Source organism: Alexandromys fortis, unplaced genomic scaffold (assembly GCF_014885135.2).
Source record: "Alexandromys fortis isolate MF-2015 unplaced genomic scaffold, M_Fortis_MF-2015_v1.1 scaffold_99, whole genome shotgun sequence".
Classification (NCBI taxonomy): domain Eukaryota; kingdom Metazoa; phylum Chordata; class Mammalia; order Rodentia; family Cricetidae; genus Alexandromys; species Alexandromys fortis.
Genome location: NW_026067982.1, coordinates 1676042 through 1701406, shown reverse-complemented (window position 1 = coordinate 1701406; position 25365 = coordinate 1676042). Strand labels below are relative to the sequence as shown.

Below are 25365 nucleotides of genomic sequence, written 5' to 3'. Positions count from 1 at the left end.
AATGCTCTCAGCATTCAGCCTAACTCATCCTCACTCTGTCTGGTGGGGTATTAAGAGAGTTGATCACAGTTCTTGCTACAGTTGGAGAGGCCCTCTCGTCTATCAGTCTGGAAGTTCCGCATCTCCCCCTGCCCAAAATGAAGCGGGCTCCATCTGACTCGTGTTATCCCACTGCCTGCTGCTACCTGCACCCAGGTTATCTTTGTGATGTCCTGTCCAAACTTCTGCTCCAACACAGTTTTAACTGGTGGCCTGTCCAGACCCTGTGACTGCCTGTGAGGACGTCATTCTAGATACCCTGTCCCCTCAGCTCAGGCTCAGGACCTTGACTCTAAGGTACAGACATGGCACCAAGAGTCAGACAGCTTAGATTCAAAGGCAACGCTTCATCAATATTAGAATATTATTTCTTTCTACTTCTCAACTTATGTAGTCCATAAAAAATTATTACCTAACATTCAAAGCCGGGCGATGGTGGTGCACGCCTTTAATCCCAGCACTCAGGAGGCAGAGGCAGGTGGATCTCTGTGAGTTCGAGACCAGCCTGGTCTACATTTTTTTTTTCTTTTTTTGTTCCTAATTCATTTTTTAATCCTTTTTTTTAAAAAAAAAAAAAAAATTCTTTTTTTTTATTTTTTTTTTTTTTTTTTTTTTTTTTTTTTTTTTTTATTTTGCTTTTTGTTTTTTTTCATTTTTTTTTTTGTTCTTTGTTTGGGTTTTTTTTTATTTTTTTTTTTTTTTTTTTTTTTTTTTTTTTTTTTTTTTTCTTTTCATTTTTTTTCTTAGTTTTCTTTTTTCTGTTTTTTTTTTTTTTTGTTTTTGCTTTTTTTTTTTTTTTTCTTTTTGTTTTTTTTTGGTGTTTTATATTTTATTCTTTGTTTTTTTTATTTTTTTGTTTTTTGTTTTTTTCATATTTTTTATTTTTTATTTTATTTTTTCATTTTTCTTTTTTTTTTTTTCTTTTTATTTTTTTTTATTCTTTCTGTTCTTTTTTTTTTTTATTTTTTATTTTTGTTTTTTTTTTTATTTTTTCATAATTCTTTTTTATTTTATTTTTTTTTTTTTTTTTTTTCTTTTTCTTTTTTATTTTTTTTTTTTTATTTTTTTTTTTTTTTTTATTATTTGTTAGTGTGTTTTTTTTTTTTTTTTTTTTTTTTGAATTTTTATGTTTCTGTTTTCTTCTTTTTTTTTTTTAATTTTTTTTATATTTTTTTTTTTTTTTTTCTTGTTATTTTTTTTTTTATTTTTTGTTTTTTTTTTCTTTTATTTTTTTTTTTTTTTTATTTTTTTTTTTTATTTTTTTTCTTTTTTTTTTAATTTTTTTTTTATTTTTATTTTTTTATATTTTTTTTTTTTTCTTTATTTATTTTTTTTTTGTTTTTTTTTTTTTTTTTTTTTTTCTGTCTGTTTATTTTTATTGTTTTGTTTTTTCTTTTTTTTTTTTATGTTTTTTTTATTTCTTATTTTTAGTGTTTTTGTTCTTTTTTTTTTTTTTTATTTTTCTCTTTTTTTTTTTTTAATTTATTTATATTTTTATATTTTCTAGTTTTCTTATCACACATGGCTTCATCATCACCCGTGCCCGTGTGGTTGGAGAGTGTCCCTGCCCTTGAGGAGAAGGGAAAAGGCATAGGCATTTGATTTCTTATGAAAACATAATCCAAAGTTTTACTGGCCATTTCTACTTCCATTCTGTCAATCAAAGCTTGTACACTTGGCCACATTTAGTTGCAGAACAGATAAAGATATGTAGGAACTTGGAAGTTATTTACTAGGAAGGAAAATGGGAATTACTAATAAGAGAACCCATAGGTTCTGCCCAGACACCTAACTGAAGAATGAGATTCAAACCCTGTCACCAAAACTTGTGACCTGTTTGTATTATTGACCGTCAGCAGATATTGCACTGGCATAGATTGAGTTACATGTGTAAGCTTGCTTTTTATGGTTAGGAATCATTTATCCCTTTTCTTTTGCTTCCTTCACAACCAAAACGATCCTGTGACAAAATGTCATGATTTTGTTGTTGTTGTTTTTCGCGAAAGGGTTTCTCTGTGTAACAGCCCTGCCTGTCCTGGAACTAGCTCTTAATGACCAGTCTGGCCTCTAACTCACAGAGATCCACGTACCTTTGCTTCCCAAGTGCTGGGATTAAAGGCATGCACCACCACCACCCAGCAAATGTCACAATTTTAATTAAGTTATTTTTACTTATAAACTAGGACAAATACCATCTCTGTTGAGCAGAAATATTTAGTAAAATAATCCACCAATTTTTTTCTGGACCTTTTAATAAAACTATATTTTTTATATGTAGGTGTGTGTGCATGTACATTCCAGGGCATGCATGCAGAGGTCAGAGGAAGATTTAATTCTTTGTAATTCTTGTACAAGTTGATTCTTTTGTTTCCTTTCCTTCCATCATCTGGGTCTTGAGGATCAAACTCAGAAACCATCACAGGCGTGACAACAACTGCCTTTATCCAGTGAGCCATCTTGCCTTTCTGAAATTTTTATTTTATTCCAAATAAACACATGTTGATTATTTTGTGTTTCAGATAACTAGTTCACATACCCATTGATAAGCACTATCTGTGTGTGTATGCATGCAGCACTTGAGATATATATATACATAGATATATATATATATCCAAGATACATACATATATGTGTGTATATATGCATACATGCATATTTTGCAAAAATAATTCTTACAAATCATTTTTAGCAAATAATCACCTTCTTTACAAGAGAGAATGTCATTGTTCCAAACTCAGCTGGCATTTCTCTTTTGCTGGAGTGCAGGTCAACTCGTATGCAATAATGCTTCACACCAGCACCTCCAAACATTCAGAGGCATGCAACAATATTAACTCTCATGCATGTGGGTCCCCTGCAGCTGGGCCTGAGTGGCTAGCTCTGTCCTAGACATGTCTGACTCTCCTAAGATAGCTGACTAGTTTGAACCTGTTTTCATCTGGCCATGGCAGGAGTATAAGAGAACAGATGGAAATACTTGAGGCCTAGGCTGGGAACTGGCATAAGCCAAAACAAACCATGTAGCCAAACCCACAGTCAAAATCCAGCAAGAATGCATGATGAGGCTTTCGGTTAGAGAAAATACAGTCACAGGATAAAGGGTAGAATCACACACTCCATGAGGAATCGGGGCCAGGGCTAATAAACAACTTACCATTCCTTTGCCTTAGCAAGTTATTTTGAATATTTGTCATGATATGATAGTAACTATTTTAAGGTAGCTTTTTTTTTAATAGCTAAGCTATGGATAAAATTAGAAGATCGGGTAGGTTTATCAATGCACAGAGAGGTAACTATTTAACCATGTCACATAAAATAATCTTTTTCAACTGGGTGGTGGTAACACATGCCTTTAATCCCAGCACTGGGGAGGAAGAGAAAGGCAGATCTCTGTGAGTTCGAGGTCAGCTGGATCTATAGAGCAAGTTCCAGGACAGCTAGGCCTGTTACACAGAGGAGCTGTCTCAAAAAAAAAAAAAAAAAAAAAAAAAAAAAAAAAAAAAAAAATCTTATTTCTGGAAGAATTTGTTTAAGAATATAGTATTTAGTGCCCTGGTTCTCAACCTTCCTAGTGTTACAACCCTTTAATATGGTTCTCAGCCTTCCTAATACAGTTCCTCATGTTGTGTGAACCCCAAACCATAAAATTATTTCATTGCTGCTTCACCACTATAATTTTGCTACTATTATGAATCATGATGTAAATAGCTGTGTTTTCCAATGGTCTTAGGTGACCCCTTAGTAGCCATTCAACTCCCAAAGGGGTCACAACCCACAGGTTGAGAACTCCTGGCTTATTCGCATAGTGTTGAGATAAATGTCTTTCCTGGTTGACCATTTTGACGTGATTAAGACTCATTTGAACATTTGGTTCTAAAACAATTTGTGTGTGTGTGTGTGGTTGTTGCTTTTTTAAGACAAAAGTCTCTCCTCGTAGCCCTGGCTGTCTCAGAACTTACTATGTAGACCAGGGTGGCCTTGAACTCATAGAGATCTACTTGTCTCTGCCTCCTGAGAGCTAGGGTTAAAGGTGTGTACCATCATGCCCAGTTCTCTAAAATATTTGTAATAATAAATCTAATGCATTGTAATCACGTGCTATCAGAGGAGAAAGGGAGCCAGCAGAGGCTCATGCTACACGTTCTGCTAACTCTGGAAAATGTGCTTTCTGTGCAGATTCTTATTGCCAAGTCCCCTCTGGCTTCCTTCACTTCCTTTGTCTACACCATCAAGGGGGAAGGCCTGGTTCTCCAAGGTAAGATCCATCGGCTAAATGGTTTCTGTAAGCATGTTCTTCTCAGTGCTGCCCATAACCGGTGTCAAGCACTGCTTGGGTCCTATTAGATGCTAGTTCAGGACAATTCAAAGGCCAAGGTGAATTAGCTGGTAATTTTTTTAAAACCCTGATAAGATCAAGGGATTTGGCAAGTTGTAACAAGAATTTGACAGGAGGAAGGAAGAACAGCAGGTTTTATAACAGAATGGAAGAGCTGTTGTTTAGTGGTAGAATGTTCATTTCATTTATTTTTTTTTTGCATTATAATGAACAAAACAAAAGGAAAAACAAATATAAAATCCTCCAAATGGGACAACAATAACAAAAATATGAGGGCTTAATTCATTAAAAGAGCCTAAAGACCAATATGAAATACAACCATAGATTCTTTATAGATATTAGATATAGATTGCTCATGTATGTATGTGTGTGTTTTCATGTATATGGTCAGGTGCCTGTGCATATTAAAACCTGAAGTTGACAGGTATCTTCCTCAATTACTGTCTACCTTATGTTTGAGGCCAGGGGCCCTTGCTGAACATGGAATTCTCCCTCCTGGCTAGTAGAGCCAGCCAGCTTGCCTTAGGAAGTCTTCTTTCTCTGCCTCCTGTGTTGGGACTGTCAGTGGGCTGCCAAAACCACCACCTTTTCACATGGGGTCTGGGGTTCTGAACTCTGGCCATCACACTTTCCCAGCAAGCGCCTGACCTGCTGAGTTGTCTCCTCAGCCCCATAATGGTCTTGTAAATAACCAAATGACCGTCTTCTTTAAGGCAGGTGTTTATCTGAGGAGAATGTCAAGAACGCTTCTGATTGTTTGGGAGAACTTGTCCCTGCCATGTCCTTTGCAGATCCTATGGTGTGAGCTGCACGCAAAGTTGTCAGTGCCAGCCTGGCAAAGATCAACCCACAACCTGTGGGGCTGTGTGTGGGATTCCTGGAACCCTGCTTCCCCGTGCTGAAGTCCCAGTGACATTTCTTCTAGTCTGTACTTTAGGACATCCTGGTCCTCGACTTTAAGGGAGCTGGGTTCTGGCTCAAAGCAGAACTCTACTAGGCCACTTGAGTGGGGGGTTCTATCCTAGGTGCTCGGTGCCCTGGTTAGGAGAGGCTCTTGACATTGTCAGGTCCTTCCAGAAAATAGTTAACATACAAGGGTAAATTTAAGACTTAGACAATTCAGCCTCTCGAGCCAAGTGTCTAACGCTGCTCTATGGGTAAAGAGTGTTCAGGATGCAGATTTGCCCCCCACTGTCAGGCCAGAGACCCCACCCACAGGGACCCATAGGTGAACATCTGCCCTGAACCAGAGAGCTTTTCCTATTGCTTTGCATGGCAGGAATGTCTGCCCTGCAGGGTTTTATGAAGTAGGGTTTTTCCCCAGGTTTGTAAACCAGCTGCTTCAGGGTCCCCAAGGAGATCACTTCATCACAGAGACCCAGCAGGGGCAGGATGGGGAGTTCCTGCTTCTGGATGAGGACCAGGCTACAGCCCTCCCTTTCTGCCCCCTCAAAAATATCTGCTCCTTAATGGACTCTGAAGCAGTGTGTTTGTTCGGCGCAGCTGAGCTCCCCAGCGGGAGACTCTCAGGTCCACAGAAATTTGGGGTAAGAACCACTGACCTTTGGCTCCTAGCCTTTGACTTATGCTATCCAAGTTCCTTGGTAAATATTTTTTTTTTTACAATTGCAAATATTGTTTTCTGACAAAGAAGCAGAGATTTTAAGAGCAGATTAAGCAAAGCAAACAGCAGGCCCCTCTGTTACATTCTCTCTAAGGGTGTATAACTAGTAAGCGATCAGAAAGCTGGGCTTGTGTTTGCCCAGGGCACAGGGTGGGTTTTTGAGCGAATGCTGCATCTTCAGAGGCTGCCTGAGAAGATTAGTGCTCTAGTAAAGAGAAAGTTAAGATGAGGGTTTCAGAAAGTCTAGGGCAAATTGTAAGCCAAGAAGGCTCATACCGAAAGCCTTGCTGCGAAGCATTTCTTAGTTTGTCTAAAGTGGATAACACCAGGAGTGTTTGCAGGGACAAGATTTCTTTGTCCGTTCATACCTAAGATCACGATGCAGACAGAGAAGAGGGGATTATTAGAGAAGAGTAGAAACTGGATATACACTTGGTGGGTGGAAGTCACAGACCCACCAACCCAAGTGAATCCACGCTTAAAACAAACAACAGGAAAACCACACGCAGCGGCAGTCATCTGTAACCACAGCAATCCTATGAAGAGATGAGAGGCAGAGGCAGGAGAATCACCCTGAAGCTGGTCAAGCCTGGAGTACTTGGCATGGCAGAGATAACAAGAAGATAACAAGAGAGACCAGCATCTCAAAAGCTAGGTGGAGAGAAGCTGGAAAGATGACTGGGCGGTTAAAAGTGGCCGCTGCTCTTGTAGCGAACCCAGGTGTGATTCCCGGCGTTCTCTGGCAGCTCCAGGGGATCCTGTATCTCATCTGGCCTCTGTGGACACCAGGCACACATGTGGTGCACATACATGCTTGTGTTTGCAGGCAAAACACTCTGACACATAAAGCCGAATCTAAAAGGAAAGAAGGAAAAACCAAGGTAGAAGAAGAGACCGTGTCTCAAAAGTTGTCCTCAGACCTCCACATGCATGCTATGTTGTGTATGTGCGTGGGCGTGTGCATGCACACACAATAATAGTCAATAATAATAATAATAATAATAATAATAATAATAATAAAGCAAAGAATAACTACAGAGAGCTGGAAACCAGCAAAGAAAGCGTGTTACTGAAGGGGACGGACCTCAAGCCATGTGTCCAGGAAAGAAAAATTCAAGAAAATGTCATGACGCAAGGTCCCCAACCAATAAAAACATGCCCAGGGAAGGGGCTTCAACCCCATATGCTGATTTCTATGCTGTTATCTTGGTTCTGCTCCCCGAAAAGCACTTCCCTATCTAGGGAACCCTACCCGCCCGCCCGCCCCCCCCCCACCATCAGCAATGCCTCTGAACACAACCTCACAAGGCCCTGCTTTCCTGCATGTGCTCCTGGGTCCTCTGGGGAGTGGGGGGCGGGGGCCACCAGAGCTGTTCCCCCCAGTAAATCAGGAGCCTCTTTTATTGGAAAGGATGCTTGGTTCTCAGTTCCAGCTCTGCCGTGAGTTTGAGAAAAGTCTTTGGAGCCCTAGGTTTAAGAACTGAACAGTAACCAGTTCAGCTGGCTGTAGTGAAACTGATGGTGTGTGAGCAACTCGAAGGAAGAAAGGGAGGTGGGGAGAGGGGAGGAAGGGGAGCTGGAAATTATCAGGTCATATCTCATACATTGGATCCTTCCATGATATTTAGTCATTGGGTGTGCACATATGTATACAGTCAGTTTGTGTCTGTAGATCACAGTAGCCCATGGCAATCTCTAGGTCCCTCCAGCCTTCCACTTCCCTGCTTCTCCTGGGAGGCTGCATACTAACCCCTTACCTCTCTCCTCTCTCGGTACAGTCGTTCCCTTGGACCACCACAGGCTGAAACACACAAGCTTCCCTTCCCTTCCCCCCATTCTTAGCAGATGAGCCTGCAGAAAGACCTGCATGTCCCCCAGGTTTGAAGCAGAGAGGCCTTGCTCCCTGGGTCACGAACCCGGAGAGGTACCAGGTTCCTGATGGGAGGGGCGGCTCTGACAGCCAAAGTGAGCTTGGAGCTCCTGGTAGGGCCTGCAGCTCCTGCCTGCAGGACACCCAGAAAGGAGGCTGGGGCAGGTCCTGGGCTAGCACTAAGAGAAGCAGGTGTCCTGGTAGCGTGACGTCAGTCTCTGGGAGAGAGCAAGCGAGCGAGCGGTGCTGGGCTGGAGTGGTGGGAAAGTGCCCTCAGCTCAGGCCGGCTGCTCTGGGGGTGGGGCTGTCAGTGACCGTGGGAATGGTCCCTCGGTGCCTTTTATCCTCCGCAAACCCCAAGATTCCTAATACCTGAAGCTCTCTGAGTGCACAGCAGAGGGAGAGAATGAAAGGTGAGGGCAGAATGGGATTGAGCAGCTCCACAGGCCATTCCCCTCGCTGCTTCTCAAGGATTAGGATGCCGAGAGCGGCTACTGGGGGCCTGACTCTGGTCCCTCCCCTTTGTCTGCCGGGTTTGGAGGGACAATGAGAGGGCAGGCTGGAAAGACCAAGGGGCTGGGTAGAGATTTCTCAAGCTGCTTTTGAAACACTTGAAGGAGCCAGTCCATGCTATTGTTGTAGTAAAATAGAAAGCGGAACTATTCTTAAAAAAAAAAAAAAAAAGGAAAGAAAAGAAAAAGTAAAAGAAAGAAACGCACCCTCCCAGGCATCTTCAGGAGGCTGCTGGACTGAAGCCATTAACATGGTAATACCATCCTGTTTGCATCTTCTTTGTCTGCCCAACATTTGTCTGGGATTCTGCCTCTGCGCCTGGGCCCTAGACCCTGGAAATACTTAGGCCCCAAAGGAGAGGGAGCAAACCGCGTGGCCGCTGGCATCCAAGTGGCCTGGCCTCTAGCAGGAGGCCAGGTGGAGTGAGGGGGAAAGCTCAGCCCTTTAAACGACTGGAATGAGAACGAACTCTAAATCTAATTTTCCTTTCCCTGCCGCGAAGCCTTGGTACTCACCAAGTGGAAAAGCTTGCAAAGGGCCGAGTGAGGCAGAGAGGTGCCAGGACTGATGGCCAGGGAAAGGCAGCTGACTTTGGGGGTGGGTTTCATGGGGTGGCCCCCACCCAGAGCCCTTGGCTGCGAAAGGCAAGGGAGAATTTGCAGGGAACTCCAACCCTCCCCAAGTCTCTCTGCTCATGCCTGCCGTCTCACTGAGCTCCAAATATGCCACCAAGAAGAGAGCAGGGTGGGAAGCAGCCTGGGGTGCCTCGCTGATGCTGGGGGCGGGGGTGCGGTGCAGGAGAAGCCACCTGGCCCTCCTGGAACCAGCCCTGTTTTCTTGGGGCCTGTGACTGGGTGAAGGAGCTTCCGAGGAGGAAGCTGGCCCAGAAAGTGGAGAGGATGGATGGCAAGGCCCACTGTTTCTGCTTTGCCTTGCATTCTCCTTTGCTCAGGAATCCAGGAAGTGGTTTGGAAAACAGCAAGCTGAGTTGTTTGAAGCAGGACAGAAGACAGCTTCATTGCCCAGGAAGACAGAAACATGTGTGCCCTCCATTGTCTTCACAGCACCAGGCTCTAGCGGGAGATGTTGGCTCTGGGCTCTGGGCTGTCCCGTGCTAGTTTAGGTCTGAAGGAGCTGAGGTAGGCTGGGGAGCCTGAGAGGAGGCTGAGCTAGCCCAACATGGGTCCTGAGAAGGTGCTAGACCCAAAACTAGCTTCAGCCATTCACTCCCCAGCCTTGGATGAACTAGAAAATAAAGAAGCTGTTTCTTTGGAGAGCTGGACAGCTGTGTGACTCTGCTTTTAACATCAAAGACGCCTTGTTTGAGCACCTTTGGGAGCTCCTGGGGAAAAATATTAATCTGCTCTGTGCGTCTGTCACAAACTTGGGTTATATCCTCCGACCCCATCCTCTTAGTCCCAAGCCATTTGGGAGATAATATTGAAGAATTCTTTCCCCTGATACTGTCATGTGGGTTCATTCCGTTCATTTGGAATCTATAGTCCAATCTCTCTCTCTCTCTCTCTCTCTCTCTCTCTCTCTCTCTCTCTCTCTCTCTCTCTCTCTCTCTCTCTCTCTCTCTCTCTCTCTCTCTCTCTCTCTCCTCTCTCCTCTCTCCTCTCTCCTCTCTCCTCTCTCCTCTCTCTCCTGGACTCAGAGTGACCCAGAAAGAAGTGTCTGCATGGTAAATCCATCCCACATACCTGGCACAGCCCAGCATTCATGTGTGATTACCGGGCCAAGACCAAGAGTCCTGAGGTTCAGAGGAGCCTGTCACCACGTCCCTGCCCACCCCATCCGTGCTAGTGCAGCGTCCAAAGGCTCCCCCCCCCCCATCTGCTCTGTGCTCTCTTCTCTTTGGACATTTACTCTGCATTTCCTTCTGTGCCGCCTTTCACCACCCACCTTCCTTCCGCTCGTGCCCTTGCTTTCCTCTGACCATTAGCTTCGAGGAGCTTTCTCTTTGTCAATGCAGAACCCAGTGCCCTGCACCCTGTAGGCAAGGGCTCTGTTACTGACCTCAGCCTGAGAACATTTTCATACAGAAGTCATAAAACATGAATTTTACATATGTAGTACCTAGAATTAGGTTTTAAAATTTCCACTGGTTTCTTTTCTTCTTTCTTTCTTTCTTTTCTTTTTTCAGTTATGGGAGTAGAACTTGACGGAGCTCAAGTCTCTAAAGCTAGTCCCAAAGCAACCCCTCCACCATGTCACCCCTGTTTACAGGGCCAAAGCTCTCTCTCTCTCTCTCTCCACAGTGTCACACCTCCTCCCTAGCCATTCTTGAACGCTTTTCTGTCTAGATGTGAATCCACATGGAATGATTTCTTCCCGGATATATTCTAGAAGTTTCGTAAGCGCTTGATCATATACATTTCACAACTCTCCTTCTGTTATCTATCTTGTCTCTGGGATAAATCTACACACATACCTCGTGTTCTTTTCGCTTCAGGGAACCATCCGCTGAAGCATCCCAACTCTCTTCTTTATGGACCTTTTTGTGAAGGTGTATTTGTTTTCATTTTATGTACATATGTATCTGTGTGCTGAATGCATGCTTGGTGCCCGAGGTGGCCAGAAGAGTAGCAGATCCCTTGGAACTGGAGTTTCATCTGGTTGTGAGCGACCAGATGGGTGCTAGGAACCGAACCTGGGTCCTCGGCAAAAGCAGTAAGCACTTTTACTCGCTGAACCATTTCCTCAGCCACCACACCATTTATTTTGAAATTTTGATTATTTAGCGCAAAGGCTGTCTTTCCAGACCTCTTGATAGGCAGGTAAGGGCTTCTCTGGGAATGCATGAGAAGTGTGATGGCTTCCAGAGGCCCCATGCGCTTTTCACCTCTGCCTCCTCTCTGAAGAGGTTTCCCAGTTTACACTCCCTCTGAAGGTAGGGAACCGGTTTCTGTGCAACTGTACATAACTGTGGGGGGTCCTGCTGATTTTCCCAGACATGGTGTGTGCCTCTGTCAACTCTGCCTTTAGAGTGCGAGCTTTTGTGTCCTCTAGCGAGATCCACTCCTTTCCTCTAAAGTTAGCTGAGAAATGTATAGTCTCACCCACCACTTTATCTTCAGGGAAGGAAACGGTCGTGATTATTGCCCTCAGAGTGGGTCTGGAGCCCTTTCAAAGCACGTAACCAGGGTCTGAGGCTTAAGGAACTCATTCATACCTTTGGACCCTCTCCCTTGCCACGGCAAGCCCTGCAGTCGCTTATTCCTCAAAATTGCTGGGCCTCTCTTGACATACTGCAGGCCAGTCCCGAATCTTGAATCTAGTCTTGATAGTCTATGCTAAAGGTTGCATCAGTCATACTGATATAAGGATGCCTTGAGAAATTCCCTGAGGGTAGTTGGGATGTTTCTTTGCTGGGTATACCTCCTAGGTAAACAGTGCCGCACAGTGCTGAGAACTCCTGCTTTCCCACACAGCACTGCAGGGGTGGGGGTGGGAGGGATGAAGGGAAGGACGGGCTCAGAGCTGGCCTGTTTGTCCAGGGACCCAGCCTATTGACTTACTTCTCCCTCACACCTCAGATATCAACATTGTTGCCTTAGCCCAGAATGGCTCAGCATCATGTCCTCCATCCAGGCAGCAGGATTTGGTGAGAGGGAACGTGTTCCCCTTCCTTTAAGGGTAATTACCCAGAAGCTGCACACTTTATTTCTGCGTGTATGATGCTGGCAAGCTGTAGGTGAAATACACAACAAGAAAATGTTAGTCATCTGAGTGGTCATATACCGCTCAGTAACGAGGGGGCTCTCCTCCAGGTACAGAAAGGTATTTCAAGGACACATCCCCTTCAGAGGTCAGTTACAGAGATTACAGATGCAATAGTACAGACCCTAGGGCTGTTACAGCCTTGAAATATGGCATAAATTTTGAATGTATTAAAAATTCTTGGTCTCTTTCTCTTTGATTCCAGAGAATTCTGTAGCAGCAGAATAAGACACACAGCAGCAGTCAGTTACTCTGTCGAGGATCAGATCAAAAATCCTGTCCCAACCCCATCCCAGTCCAGAACAGAACCTCTTTTAAGTAGGAACTTCAGTATGTGTTCTACTAGATGTGTGTGGACTTGGGTCCGAAGTCACAGATTAAACACCCCCCCCAATTTATGTTTTCTTGTCTACGCTTTTGTTTTCTGAAACACTGAACAAAATGCCAGATGAAATAAGGCTAGAAGAGAAAATTGTTTATTCTAAGACCTGGATTACCATTAGGCTTCTCCTCCTTCAGAACCTGGAAGCCATTGGCAGAGTTAATAATTTGCATTTGTTAGAATGCTCAAAAGATGTTAAATCAATTCAGGTGGTCGATCTTCTTTGAAAATTGCTTCCAAAAGGACTTGGTGTTCTTTCTAGAACATGATTTAAGCTCCATGATGGTTAGTCCAGTTCAGAACATACTAGCTGAACATCTATTGTTTACCAAGCTGAGTGCTCTGTATTTAGAGGACATAGTGGGGAGGGGTCCCTTTTAGCTCAAAGGAGATATAGTTAGATAAGTATAATCAAGAACAAACTGACACCTGTTCCAGAGGGATAAAGAAATAGATTCACTCCAGCTCAGGATGACTGGGCAAGGCGCCTGAGAACCTGGGGACTTGCACTGGATTCAGCTAGTTAATACTGACAAAACCCGCATCCCATTGTCTCTTGACAGAGGCCCATTTCTTTCGCTGTTTGAGGATAGATTTGGGGGCACCGGGGGATGCTGATTAGTTCTGTCACCACGCTGGTTAGTGACAAACGTTGAATCGTGCTGACTAATGTGTTCTAAATGGATTGACTCAACAATAAAGGGAACACTGGGAGTCAAGAGTTCAGGTCGTGAATCTCACCCACGTGATGAAATGCAAATCTCTTCGCATCTTCCTCCTCTTCTTTCTGTTTTCTTTCTTTCCTTTTTGTTTGTTTTTATTTTGTTTTCTTTGTGTTTTCTGTTTGGTTTTTTTGTTTGATTGCTCTTTGGCTTTGGTCAATTAAAATGTGTTCATCTTGAGCATCTGGTAAGTTATCTTGACTGGTAAGAGCTTTCCAGACCTTAGGGGGACAGGAATGCTGAGCAACTACCAGGAAGACTTACGCCACCTTACTTAGTTTTTCTCATACACACCATACCGAATCAGACCGTCCATCACACGGGCGCTGCTCCCGAGCCGTGCGAACCTTGCCGTTCCTCACATATGCCGTGAGACCCAACAAAGGGTGAACTGCGCTCACCAAGCCTGACAAATAGAGGAGCTTTTGAAAAATCTTCCATCTACCTACTGGGGCTTCTGTGCCTCTGGACAACAAATGTCACCACAAAACTAAGTGCTCAAATTGCACACATAGCTCTTTCTCTCTTTTGACATCTCCCCAGCGAGACTGCTTGAGAACCTGGCCTTCCACGTCCAGATGTTTACTGAATTCTGAAGGCCCCCCAAAGGGCCCAAATTCTTTTGTTGCTCTTCAAATCATTTCCCACAGAGACTGACCAATGTCCTGAAGGAGCCCTTCAATAGAGAGGATAAATGAAGGCAGATGAAGACATGACCCCCCGAGGCTTGCCCGCAACCACTCTAACAAAGGGCCTGAGGCACAACCTTGTAAGGAGTGTTTTGGTCAGCAGCGTCCCTATGAGGGGCCAAGTCTCCCCCACAGGGCTGTTTTCAATGGCTATCTTCATAGTGGAAGTCCTGAGCATTTGTTAAGGGTTGTGGTTTGCTAGGTGTAGCATAAAACATCTGGGCCTTTGTGAGGGTTTCCTGAGGCTACAGATGGCAGCTGGCTTTCTCAGAGAAAACTTGGGGGTAACAAAAACCCAAAGAGGGGCTCCTGTGTCTTTGGATGGTCCTTTCCCACCCAGTACAGACTTCCCCTTTTGTATGTGACTCTTGGGAGTCAAGCCAGAGTTGCTGGACCTTAACCCTGGCTGGGCTGTCTCTGGGTATCTCTGGAACATGCCAGAGTTGGCTCTGGGGGAGGGGGATGTTGCTACAGGAAATGCTTTATTTAGATTACTAATGGGAAGCCAGTACATTTCATGAAATTTTCTTTTTAACTTTCCTTTTCTTTCTCTCTCTCTCTCTCTCTCCCTTTCCTTTTAGGCCAAGAAAGGCCGTAGGGATACTGTGACCTTTGTCTAGAGCTGATGGGGGTGTGATTTGTGAAATGAAACAAGACCAAGACGGGTGCTGCCTGCAAAAAGGAAACGGAAGCCAACATAATAAGGATTAATTGGTTGATTGCCATTGAGATGGCAACTGTGATTTCAGACCTGGAAGGGAAGGTGAAGATGAAGAAGGCTTTGTCCGGTCTCTAGATGTGAGGGGCTAGGGGCTGTACCACGGTGGGGTATCGGCAGCCATAATAATAATTTGCACTTACATAACACCTTTCACCCATGCACCTCAAAGCGGTTTAACCACATTAATTAATTAAAACCCACAATCCCCCTGGGGAGAGGAGGAGGAGGACTAACAAGATTTGTAATTACAGAAGGGAACATTTCCAAATAAAGTATTGTCCAGCAAATAAAAAGAATAGGTGCAAAAGAATTGGGGTCTCCAAAGAGTAACTGATTCACAACTGAAAGCGTGAAACCATGGGGGGACACCGGAGGCGGGCATGGAGGTGGGGGTCTGCTCTTGTGTCAGAGGGAGGTCGATGGCCTCAGAACTCACTGACAGGCGCGGCTCCAGCTCCGAAGCCAAGCATGCATGGTATTAGTGTTGTTTGGAAGGTCATTAGTGGCGTAACTATTGTAAGTATAAATTCACGTTCCACTGGTATATTGTGTGTAGCCTTGCAGAACAAAGAGTGAGATTCTTGCGGAATTTAATAAAGGATGAAGTGATTTCTTTAGAGGTGAAGCCCAGAGCTGGAGCACTCAATTAGCAAATAAATCAACTGGTGACCCATGGGATAATTCCCTTCTTTCCCTGGGATGCCCAGCCCACCAGTTCCCACTGCCCTGAGGCTCCTAGGCAAAGTCTCAGATTGAGCTGGTTCAGTGCAAACGTTTGGGGGCTTAAGCACCCTCAAATTCAAGTGTTGACCCTTCCCAGGGCTGGCAAAGTGGCTCGGTGGGTAAGGATATTTGCCGCTGAGTCTGATGGCCTGAGTTTGAACCCAGAAACCCACACGTCAGAAAGAAATAACCAGCTCCCCTAAGTTGTCCTCTGGCCTCTACACATACACATTGAACACACAAAAAGAACAAGAGAGAGAGGAAGTGGAAGGAAAAGGAATAAATGTGAAGTTATTTTATTTTTAATTGAGACAGGGTCTCACTGGGACTCGCTACCTAGACCAGGCTGGCCTTGACCTCTAGGTCCTGATTACTGGGATGAAAAACATACATCACCATACCCAACTATAAAATTATTGTGAACAACAATCTTTCCAGCCTCTGGCAACCTACCATCAAAGTTATTGGTGGTCTCAGACTGTGGAGCCACTGCCTGTTCCCCCTTCAGAGACTTTCAAAGTCATAGGAGGTAGAATAAGCATCGTGTCTTATTCCTTGTCTCCTATTGGTACCCAAGAGAGTGCTATGCAAAATGTGAGGTGAGGGGGATGAGAGACTGACTCTGCTAACAGCTTAGTAATTATTGAGTACATAACAATATAAAGCGATAGAACACTTGCTCCCCTCAACAAACGAATCACAAGGAAACTCATTCTAAAAACTAGACTGCAAAACGGAATGAAGTCACACGACAGGTAACAGTGAAGCCCCGAGCTGCTGGGAAAGCACAAGGACATCTTGCTGGGCTGGAAGGAGCCAGCAGTCATGCCGGGCGTGAAGGAACCGGAGGATTTGTGTAGGTCTGGAAGAAGCTGCCAGGGCCGCTACTCCAGCCTGAAGCCATGTGCTTCCTCCCAGTGAGGGGCGTTTCAAGAACTTGTGGTTTTACCATAGAATGCTTTGTGCAAACCAAGCTGATTAAATGTAAGTTTCTCATGCATTCTTATGACACAAACTGGCCAGCTTAAGACAAGAAAGGAATATTTGAGAAGATGTTGATGAGGTTTAGTATACACTAGCCCCATATATAAGGAAACAGCAGAAGGAAGATTGATGTCTTCCCCTCTCTCTTCCTTTCGCCTGAACAGGTCATAAAACCTAGCCAGCTTTCCCCTGAAGTAGGCCATAAAGACATCCTCCAAGGGGTGCCCTCCCTGGGCCCTGAGGAAAGGAATGTTCTTATCTCTCCAAGGCGTGGGGTTGAAGAGGAGACTATGAGCCAGCAGGCCAGCTGGATCTGCTCCTAGCTTACTGCCATTAGATCATACCTCCAATCAGACTTCTGCCCACTCTCTTTAAAAAGAAAAACAAAATCCACTTGTTTTCCTGTTTCTTTGGGTCGCCATTTCTAAGGAGTCTGTGTCATATATAATATATTAGATAGATGTGTTTGCTTTTCTCTGGTTAACCTGCCTTTTCCCATAGAGGTCTTGCCATGGGGAAGGAAAAAGTACCAATGTTTGCTGCCTACAGTTTCTGGTGCCCAGCATAGGGAGACTGAGACACTTTACTCATAAGATTCTTGGACAGCTGACAAAAAGCCAGTTGCATAAGAATCTTATCAGAGCTGGCTCTCCCAGATCTGTCTGCCAGGCCTGGTTGAGAAGGAGGCGGATATTTCTTCTTATGCTTCCCCAAAATGGTATTAGCAGGACAACATCTGTTTGGACTGACTGGCTGGCCCAAGCTAGCTGGAAGCTACCTCCTCACGCTGGCCCTTTTCTTCCCAGTGACACCTCTCTTCCCTTCTCCTTACTGGCCTTTTCATGTCCCCAGTACTTGGCTTCACTTCCACTTATCAGGGGTCACAAGTAAACCAGTTTTGCATAAGCTGGCAGGGCAGCCATCTTCAGGCTGGAGAGCCCCCCAAATATGGCTGCACGAACCTGCCCCTAATGATGGGCACTCTCAGGAGGCTCTCTCTGTCTTCCCTTCTTCCTTCCTTTCTTTTGCCCTTCTTTGGGGTGGTCCTGGGTCTGGCAAGAGCAGCATCTTTTTGTCTCTTTTGAGGACACATTTACTCCAGTGTTTACAGACAGACAGATACACACAGAGACACACACGCGTGTGCGTTTTGGGTTCTGCATCACTTAATAGATACCTTTGGTTTGAAAGAAGAAAAAAGTAAGTAAATATATAAACCATTCTCATGTTTAGCTTGCTTTTTAAGTAGGAGTGTCAGCTACGGACGTTGAGAGAGGTGAAGAAAAGATAACGTTTTCTCCACTTTTGGAAAAATGTTTATTCTCTATTGCTCTTACGTCGGTCTCTCTCCACTTTGACTAAACTAAAAGAGAAAAGTGAAGCGCTCCATGCATTCAAATGGATCACTCAAAAGTACCTGAGAAGGTTTTACAAAAGAAAGACATCCCCTGGCCGCAATGTGAACAACTGGCTAGATGGCTTCACCCTGGAGACTCCTGTTGGCTTCTTCTGTTTATTTGTTTATTGATTGATTGATTGATTTTTGGTTTTGAACCCAGAAGGCTCTGAGAACTCTATACCCAGGGCTTAGCAAATCCACACAGCCCTTACTTCTGCCACATGCTGTTGGGATAGGTCTGGACACTGTGACAACTCACACCGAGCAGTGCACAGTGTGTGACACACTGCGCACACTTAGTTGCAGTGATCATTCCTGGTGAGGTTGGTTGTCATAGTGTTCTTTCTGTACTAATGGGAACAGGGATCAACCTCTTGATGGAAAGGTGGGTGGGGATTTAACCCAATCCATTTGCCCATGTAATATCTCTGTTTGCAGCTACGACCGCCTCTTATTCCTGCCCAGTTCACTAGCGTACTTAGCAAGAGCACTTGCTGGTCTCCCAAAGGGATGCAAGGTCAGATCCCTGGACCCTTAGCAGCAGGCTTCTACACACCTGTAACAACCTGTATACTCCAGGGACTCCTCCAAGCTCTCTAGCCTCCAAGGGTGCGTGCACGCGCACATGCGTGTGCGCGCACCCACACCCATACTTACAGAGAAATCAAGCACTGGCAATTAAGTTCTACCCCCAAGAATGACTCACCCCACTTCTTCCAGACCTCACCCTCACGCAGCCTCACCAGAAGGGAGCAGGAAAGACAAACTTCCCTGAAGAGAACACCATGGTAGTGACCCCACAAACATCTGCCTCACTGTACTGGCATGGGTCTCCTCCCAAAGATACTCCGTATGTATCCTCTCCTTGGCTCACTTGGCATATATCAACTGTCTCGGTGGAGCCATGCTGAGGGAGGGAGACCTCTTTGAAAAGAGAGGCAGAGCCAAAGAGGACCAATGAACCCAGTCCTTTTCTCTCCGTGCTTTTAGCTACCAATAACTCTGGGAAAGAGAGGGAGCTTGAAGGAGTTGTGTCCTGCTCTGCCTGATGCTCTCAGGACAAAACAGCTGACTCCGAACTGCCTGGACAATCTGACTTTGTGTGAAAAGGTTCTGGAAATGCGCCTCCATTCCTCCCTTCTTATTAGACATGATTCAGATCCCCTCTAAGCCCTGTGATTTCCAGAAATCAGCTGGGGGTGGGGGTGGTAGTGGTGGTAAAAACTTTCCCTCATTATTCTCAATAATGAATCCCTGCTCTGAGTGGATTCCGTCCATGTGTTTCCAGTCAAGTGCTGATGGCAGCCTCGCCGGGGGACATTTCCAAGAGGCTGTGGACATAATAGATGTGGCCTTGTATTGACAAGAGCTGTCCTTCGTTTTCCATCCAGTTCAGCCTTTCTGAGCCCTGAAATCAGAGGTGAGAAATGATGAGCCCACGCGGTTGCCACACCCCTTTGCTTCCTCTGGGTAAAGACGTGGTTTCAGGGTCCCCCCACACACACACAAACCAGAGTCACGGATCTGGAGCCTAGTAACTTAAGAAAAACTTCTTAGGACCAAACCAGTTTTTGTAGATGCCAGGACTTCCTTTCTTTAGGACCTAAGCTCAGCCTTAGCTTGCTCTCACATCCCAAGAGCAAAGGGAGAAGCTGGGCCACACCGCTTCCTAGAGAAAGCCTCATTTCAAGCACACAAACAACTTCCAAGTAAACTATGGGCTTGACTGTGTTAAGACAGCCAGCCTATGCATTCTTCCCAAAGCAACCTACCTACAGAAAAGACAAACGCCCGTTGAGATAAGGCAGGCCCTTTTTGTTTGGAAAACAAGCATACATCCCTGCAGGTAAAAAGTGACGTGTTCTTGGGATATGAGTGGCGCCTTTGGGATTGGGAGCATCCTGAGAACTCGCTGAGTGTCCTGAAGTCTGTAGTTCTGTACTTCAGCCTTTCAGCTGCGTCCCTCCTTCCAACATCCCCCTCCCCAACCCCTCTTGGTTAACTTCCTAAGCAAGAACTTGATGGCTCAGGCTCCTCTTGTGTCTCAGCACCTCTGGCCACTAGCAAGCCTCAGGTGTGGGCTGGAGAATTGAAACATGACTGCCAACAAAGCAGCTGTGAGCAAGGCTGCTCCCATCAGAGGGGTTGAGAAAGGCCAAGGCAGCCATGAACTCTAGCCCACCCTGTATCCTTTAACAGGATTCTGCAGGGCTACCCCGTCTCTCACTTCTTCCTCCCCATCCTGTCCCTGTAGACCTATCCCTGACACCCTGACAGCCAAAAATTATCCTTTCTTCATCTTCCAACCCCAGACGTCCATGTTAACATGGGCCCTGTTAATATAAATTATGTAAGAATACAAGGAAATAGCTGGCGGTGGTGGCACACACCTTGAATCCCAGCACTCAGGGGGGCGGGGTGCAAAGGCAAGCAGATCTCTGTGAGTTCAAAGCCAGCCTGGTCTACAGAATGAGTTCTAGGACAGCTAAGGCTACACTAAGAAACTCTGTTCTGAAAAATAAAAACAACAAAAAAGAATACAAGTAAATAGAGATGAAAATAGAGCCCTTTCTACTAAAGAAAACCCTGTTTCCCTCCTGACCCAGTACATTTCCTCTCCCAATCCGTAGAGTGATTTCCAGGTTCCCCAAAATCACAAGCCAAAGGGAAGTGTCCATTTGGGAACTCTGGCCGAGTAACTGGGGAAATATCCTCGTCTCCCTCCATTCACCTCCCAGATACCTGGTGCCAGGTAACTAAAAACACCCAAGCCATTTGCTTTCAGACTCAAGTCTGGAACACAACGGAAGGACTCGTTTCGGATTAAATGTTTGCCAATTGTATCTTCCCCAAACACCCAAAACTCTCTGAAGTTACTCAAACCTCTTCATGATTTTGGAAGACTAGTGTGTGTACACCGCCCTCTTTCAGCTGCTCTCAGTTGTTCTCTGTGAGTTCAGACGCCAAGGACTACGGGAAAAGCTGAATTGCAGACCCTCGGTTTTCCCATGTAGTCGCTGGGCAGGACTATCTTTTGTGCCTCATCAGACCACTGAAGTCCTTCGCAGCCTGCCTTCAAATTCTAGTCTTTCCATATACGTCGGCAAGGCTATGGAGTTAGGAAGTAGAAGTCAACCTCCCCAAGCCCTGCCCCGAGCCCTGGGTGTGTCAGCACGGATCATCAGTCTAACTCTTCACGTGACTGACACTTTGATCTCCCCACTAAAACAGCAGCGTTCTCCTCTCGGAGTCTGATGCCAGCAAAGGTTTAGCTATGGCCCTAAACCTGCTGCTCCGGGACCGTAGAGCCGGTCCTTCTGGATCCCTTCCAGGTCCCTGCTCATTCCATTTAGAGTCTGAGGTTGATGTCTATTGCCATTGGCTGTCCTCTGGGACCCAAGAACCCATCTGGGCTTTGTCCAGCCTCTCATGCCAGCACCGCCATCCAAACTCCACAGTCATTTCCAATCTAACAGCTGGGAGCTTGACGCAGAGACAAAGCAGAAGCCAGCTTGGCTTTCTCCCAGTCCTCTGGGCCCCTCCGGGGTTAATCAGCAACCACCTATCTTTTTTTATCACTAGCAGAAGCCTAAGTACAGCACCTGGGAAGACCCACAGGAAGGCCGAAGACGACGTGAGTGGTGTAGCAATTACTGATCATCACTGGTTAAGCCAGTCTCTAAATCTCTGGATTAAAACCGAGCTGCTCAGCCCAGTCAACCAGCTCAGTAGACCCGTAACTCTGAGAATTCCTTCCATATTTGGGGTTTGTATCTTCCATATTCCATAGGCTTCCTATGCTGTGAACTTTAAGCCGCGTCGCACACAGGGTTTAGGGAGGGGGCAAAGTAACACAGCTTCACAGAGTTAAACAAATGCAACCTTAAAGAATGCAACACACCTTTGCATCGTTAAACAAATGTTCCACAGCATACACAAACGTAACACATCTTAAACTAATATTCCACAACAGATCTGAATGTTAGATAAAATATCTCTGAAGTCTTAAGTAAATCTTGAAAGTGTAGGCTGGGTATGGTGGTGCACGCCTTTCATCCCAGCACCCAAGAGGCAGAGGTAGGCGGATCTCTGTGGGTTCGGGGCCAGCTTGGTCTACAGAAGGAGTTCCAGGACAGCCAGGACTACACAGAAAGATCCTGTTTCGAAAAACAAAAACAAAAACAAAAACAAAACAAGCAAAACAAAAAAACAAGTAAACCAACAAAATGATATGGTGAAGAAAATTGATCTGTTCTCTGTCTGAACGCACCCTGGAGGGAGCCAGTTTTCCTCTCTTGGAAACTAATGTGTCTCATGATCATGTGAGGATGGATCTATGTGGCTATTCAGGGCCTGGGAGGACTTCCTGGGTTCACGGTCCAGCCACCACTTACTCTTTTGTAAGGGGACGATTAATGGATACATGCTGGTACCTAGAACAGAGTCTCTGCCTAGTAAGAGAGTCAGAAGTGAGCGTTAGTACTGCTAGCTAGTACTAACCGGTTAGTACCTCTCGATGGCCTCATCTGTAACGTGAGAACATGTCAGAAGACTGTGGTGAGGGCCAAGAGGAATGTGTTTGAGAAACGATGCTGTCTAGCCGTTGCTTCTCTCTGGCAGTATTGGGGATGGGACTTAGGATGTCTTCTTACTAGTTGGTGGGGGCCTCGTGTGCTAGCACAGGCCTTTAATCTCCAGATTTGGGAGGCAGACACAGGTGGATCTCTGTGAGTTCGAGGCTAGCTGAGTCTACTTAGAGGTCGTTCCAGGACAGCAAGAGCTACACAGAGAGACCTTTTCTCCCCCACCCCACCCCCAAAGTTGGTGAGTTTTTCTTTTCCTGCTTTAATTTACTACAAAACATTTCAAGAGAAAGTCGGGTAACAAACACACAAATAACCTTACCTAGATTTAATTATTATTAATATTTGTCATGTATGTTTTATTGGTGAATTTTCATGGCAGATATATGGGATGCAGTATGGCAGGGACATGGTAAGGCAGAGAAGGAAGAGAGGTGCAAAGTTATTGAACCAGAGAGCTGGCCACTAACTCCTGCAACTACTGTGCACTTTTGAAAAAGAAGCTAAGAACAAACCAGGAATGAATCAAGAAAGGATTTTTTTTTTTAAAGAATACTTTGTTAGAAACAACACATTGTCACTGCTTTCAATAAAGTGATATAAACAGCTTTATTATTTTTATGATTTTTAGGCTGAACATAGAGATGCATGCCTATGTGCCTATAATTTTAGCACTCAAGAGGAAGAGGCTGGAATACCCGTGGTTCTAGACCAGCCTCTGCTGTGTGGATTAAGGTTAGAGTGGACGATAGGAAACCCTGGCTCAAAAGGCACCCCCCCACACACACCCAAACATTTTAGTTTACTGTTATTTTAATTTTTTTTAGTGGAATTTTTGGAGACTTTGGAAAGAAAAATGTCTCTACTGGGGGGATCTCATACTGGTGGATTGTGAGGAGTCTGGTCAGACTCAGCGAGAGAAATAAGAAGTGAACCACTTTAGAAACACAAGGCTGCTGTTCAAAGAAAGTGTATGCTCACTGTCAACAATTGCTTCCTGGCGAAGCACTTAGAGGGGTCTCTATTCTAAACCTATGGCCCATTTCTCAACATCAGCTATCGCCGAATGTAAACGTTCCTGCTTCTCCCGGGGACCGAGGATGAGAGCGACCAAGCTCAGCTCTAAAATGCTCTTATTCCGGCTTCTCATTAATTTCAGCTGACATTCCTTCTCAGCTGGGGCTGATTGTCAAAGCTCTATTGTCGAGAACCTCAAATTCAGCACAAAGGGCGTGGGGTATGGCGGGAAACGTGACACAGAGGGAGGGCAGCGGGCCTCAGGGGTTAGGGGAGTGGGGGACCCTGAAGGGCTACAGAGAGAGGCACTAAGGTGTGTGGAGAAGACAGAGACAGCGGTGCAGCAAGCCTTCCGCTGAAGGGAAGGGGCGAGGCGAACCGAGGAGCCTTGAGCTGGAAAACAGTCGCCTAAGCTTTGTTAAATTAACCTGGGAGAAACAAAGCGAGGTGAGTTTTCCTCCAGAGTAAAAAGAAATAAATAAAGAAGCTAGTGGACAGGGACAGGCAAAGCGTCCCCTCTATTCCTTCCTGGAGCTGTCTCAGGAACTCCTTTCCAGTGGTCCTGGGCCTGCCAGGAAGCCCGTCCCCAAAGGCCCCTGGCCTGAGCCCCAGACCTGGCTGAGAGCCTGTCTGTGTCTACTCAGAGTCTGGCCAAGTCGCAACTCTGCCCAGACCACTTCAGGTGGATCCTCTTTCCCTGGGTGAGTGGATGTGGAATATCTGGTGTGGGATGTGCCGAGTGGAGCACATGGGTCCTTGTTGAGACATGAGCAGGGAAGGGTCTTTTGAATGGGAAGGCCTGGTCCACATCTACACACATTCACTGACCTGCTGTGGTTTATATCTGGGATCCGGTAAGATCCAGAAAGTGATTTGAGCTATGGGAAACTCCCCCCCCCCTTTTTTTCCTCTTAACATATAACCTTAGCAAATAAAATACTAATTTGCCAAACCAAAGTCTCTCCAGATGGACAATGATCCTCCAATAGACAGGAAAGGAACACAGCCCTGGGTGTCCAGCCACATATCCGTGACCACGTGCGGGAACTGTGAGGACATAATTCTCAGCCTCTTGTCTCCTGGGCCCTCAGATAACACTGCAAACCTCCTCAGGGGACAGTTCTCAGTGGCACAGGGCAGAAACCACCTTCCTCATCTGCCAAGATGCCCGAGAAGAGCACAGCACAGAAAAGTAAAGCTTCTCCACCTTTCTGTAACCTCATGGAGGCTGGAGCCCGGGTTCTTGACGCGAACCATTCTGTTTTGTGACGTGAGTCCGAAGGCCTTGTCCCTCTGCCCCAAACACTGAAGTGACTACCTTTATACTCAGTCTCCAACAGGGCGCCCACCAGCACCTTCTTCCTCGTCTTTTTTTCTCCTGCTCTGACTCCATGCTTCAGCCAAACATCTGTTCACTCTCCCTGCCCCCAGTGCCCCCATCACAGTGTGACCCTCCCACCTCTGTTACCTTCTTTGTGCCGTCCACCCTGCTTACACTCCTAGCCCTCCTTGCTTCACGTTTACGTTCCTGAGACACTTATTGCACACTAGGTAATAAATAGCTTGCTGTGTTTACCATTCATTGGGTGTCTCCCATGCTAATGTAGTAGAAGGAGGAGGAGGAGGAGGAGGAGGAGGAGGAGGAGGAGGAGGAGGAGGAGGAGGAAGAAGAAGAGGAAGAAGAAGAAGAAGAAGAAGAAGAAGAAGAAGAAGAAGAAGAAGAAGAAGAAGAAGAAGACGACGAAGAAGGAGAAGAAGAACCATGGGACACAAGAGAAATATTCTTTCTCCACCCAGGCCCATTGATTCCCTTAGTGCAGTTGGCTCACCTGAAGTGAATCTCCTGTCACCTTTTGATTAATGGTTTCCTTCCCTGACCTGGGCAGAATAACCCTGGAGTTAGAGCCGTTCATCTTGAGTCATAAATCGAGTTCTAAAAGCCCTTGCAGCTTTGTGCTCAGGTCTCCACAGAGGGGCTGGGAAGATGATTCAGTTGAGGACTGAATTCAATCTGTACATTGAAAGAAACTTGACATGACT

At 45.5% G+C, this 25365-nt stretch overlaps 1 protein-coding gene across 9 annotated transcripts in view; it reads left to right on the top strand.

Moving 5' to 3' along the window:
- Rad51b (RAD51 paralog B) overlaps window positions 1-25365 on the top strand; it is a 599994-nt gene that overhangs the window by 553498 nt on the left and 21131 nt on the right. For 5 of the 9 annotated variants that reach the window (XM_050158446.1, XM_050158438.1, XM_050158437.1 and 2 more), the window contains one exon: window positions 4216-4294. In XM_050158446.1, the coding sequence (XP_050014403.1) occupies window positions 4216-4294 (79 nt within the window). Of the gene's footprint in view, window positions 1-4215; window positions 4295-14479; window positions 15306-25365 lie in introns of those variants that run through there. The other 4 variants (XM_050158443.1, XM_050158440.1, XR_007594675.1 and 1 more) reach the window with 4 other exon arrangements.